At 30.3% G+C, this 1,115-nt stretch overlaps 1 protein-coding gene across 6 annotated transcripts in view; it reads right to left on the bottom strand.

Annotated features, from left to right (window-relative positions):
* LOC107622085 (glycine-rich cell wall structural protein) overlaps nucleotides 509-1,115 on the bottom strand; it is a 26,200-nt gene continuing 25,593 nt past the window's right edge. For 2 of the 6 annotated variants that reach the window (XM_021113729.1, XM_021113728.1), the window contains exons 2-3: nucleotides 852-931; nucleotides 509-821 (exon numbers count right to left, since the gene is read on the bottom strand). In XM_021113729.1, coding sequence (XP_020969388.1) covers nucleotides 618-821; nucleotides 852-931 — 284 coding nt within the window. In that variant the 3' untranslated portion in view covers nucleotides 509-617. Of the gene's footprint in view, nucleotides 932-1,115 lie in introns of all 6 variants that reach the window. The other 4 variants (XM_021113731.1, XM_021113730.1, XM_021113727.1 and 1 more) reach the window with 2 other exon arrangements.

Genomic DNA, 1,115 nt, shown 5'->3' with positions numbered 1-1,115 from the left:
TTTTTATCTCTCATTTTTCCTTTTTTTTACAGAATTTTAAAAATAAAAAATATTAAAACTAAAAATATAAATCAAACAAATCCTAAATGTTAGCAAGAAAATACTATTTTTTAATAATATTTTAAATTTATTATCACAATGACAAGAATGATCATGCATTTACACAATATCTAATAATTATTCAATAAATCAGTGAACATTTTTAAGTTAGCAAGAACTTTAAATAAAATTATTACTAATATATATATTTTAGCTAATTTAAAATTATTACTTATAAAAGTTTCTTAGAGAATTGGACGAATTCATCTTAAACAAAATAAAAAATATATATTCTAAAAATTAAAGTTCAAATAATGTGTTTCTGGATCAACGCAAGTTGGCATAGATGGATGAGGGTCTGTGTCCCTTAACCATCTTTTTCGGGTTCGATAGTCACTGAAAAAAATAATTTTTCTTTAATTTATTTCAGAAAAAAAAAACTTTTATTATAGATAATAGAACCAAGATATAATTAATTAATTAAGGGAGCAACCAAATGCTTTTATTATATCATTGCCCTTCTATAGAGGTTTTATTTATAATATCCATTACAAAACCCTAGACATTAACAAGTATACTTATTCATGAGTGTTTGCATCAATTTTAGCTTGATGAGTTTGTCCCTTAGCGTAACAACACCTATAACATCCATAGTAACCCCAACCACAACATCCATAAGGACAATAACCGCCACCATATCCATATGGACCGCCGCCATATCCCCCGTAGCCGCCGCGCCATCCCCACGGACCGCCGTATCCGCCACGCCATCCCCACGGACCACCATAGCCGCCGCGCCATCCCCATGGTCCGCCGTATCCGCCCCGCCATCCACCACCCCATCCACCATATAATTTGCTCTCATCTACGCCTTGTGCCGGGTTATTGTTACCTACAAATAATAATTAATCATATGATAATTAATTAGGTGGTTTAATTTAGATAATAATTATAAAAATAATTTTACATATATATCCTTTAGTAGTATAGTCTAATAATTGTTAAAATAATTTATTCTAACCCAAAAAAAATGTGAAAATTAAATACATGTACAATAATATTCTTCTTGATGTCAC

Source organism: Arachis ipaensis, chromosome B10, assembly GCF_000816755.2.
Source record: "Arachis ipaensis cultivar K30076 chromosome B10, Araip1.1, whole genome shotgun sequence".
NCBI classification, from domain to species: Eukaryota; Viridiplantae; Streptophyta; class Magnoliopsida; order Fabales; family Fabaceae; genus Arachis; species Arachis ipaensis.
This window is presented reverse-complemented; position numbering and strand designations above follow the sequence as displayed.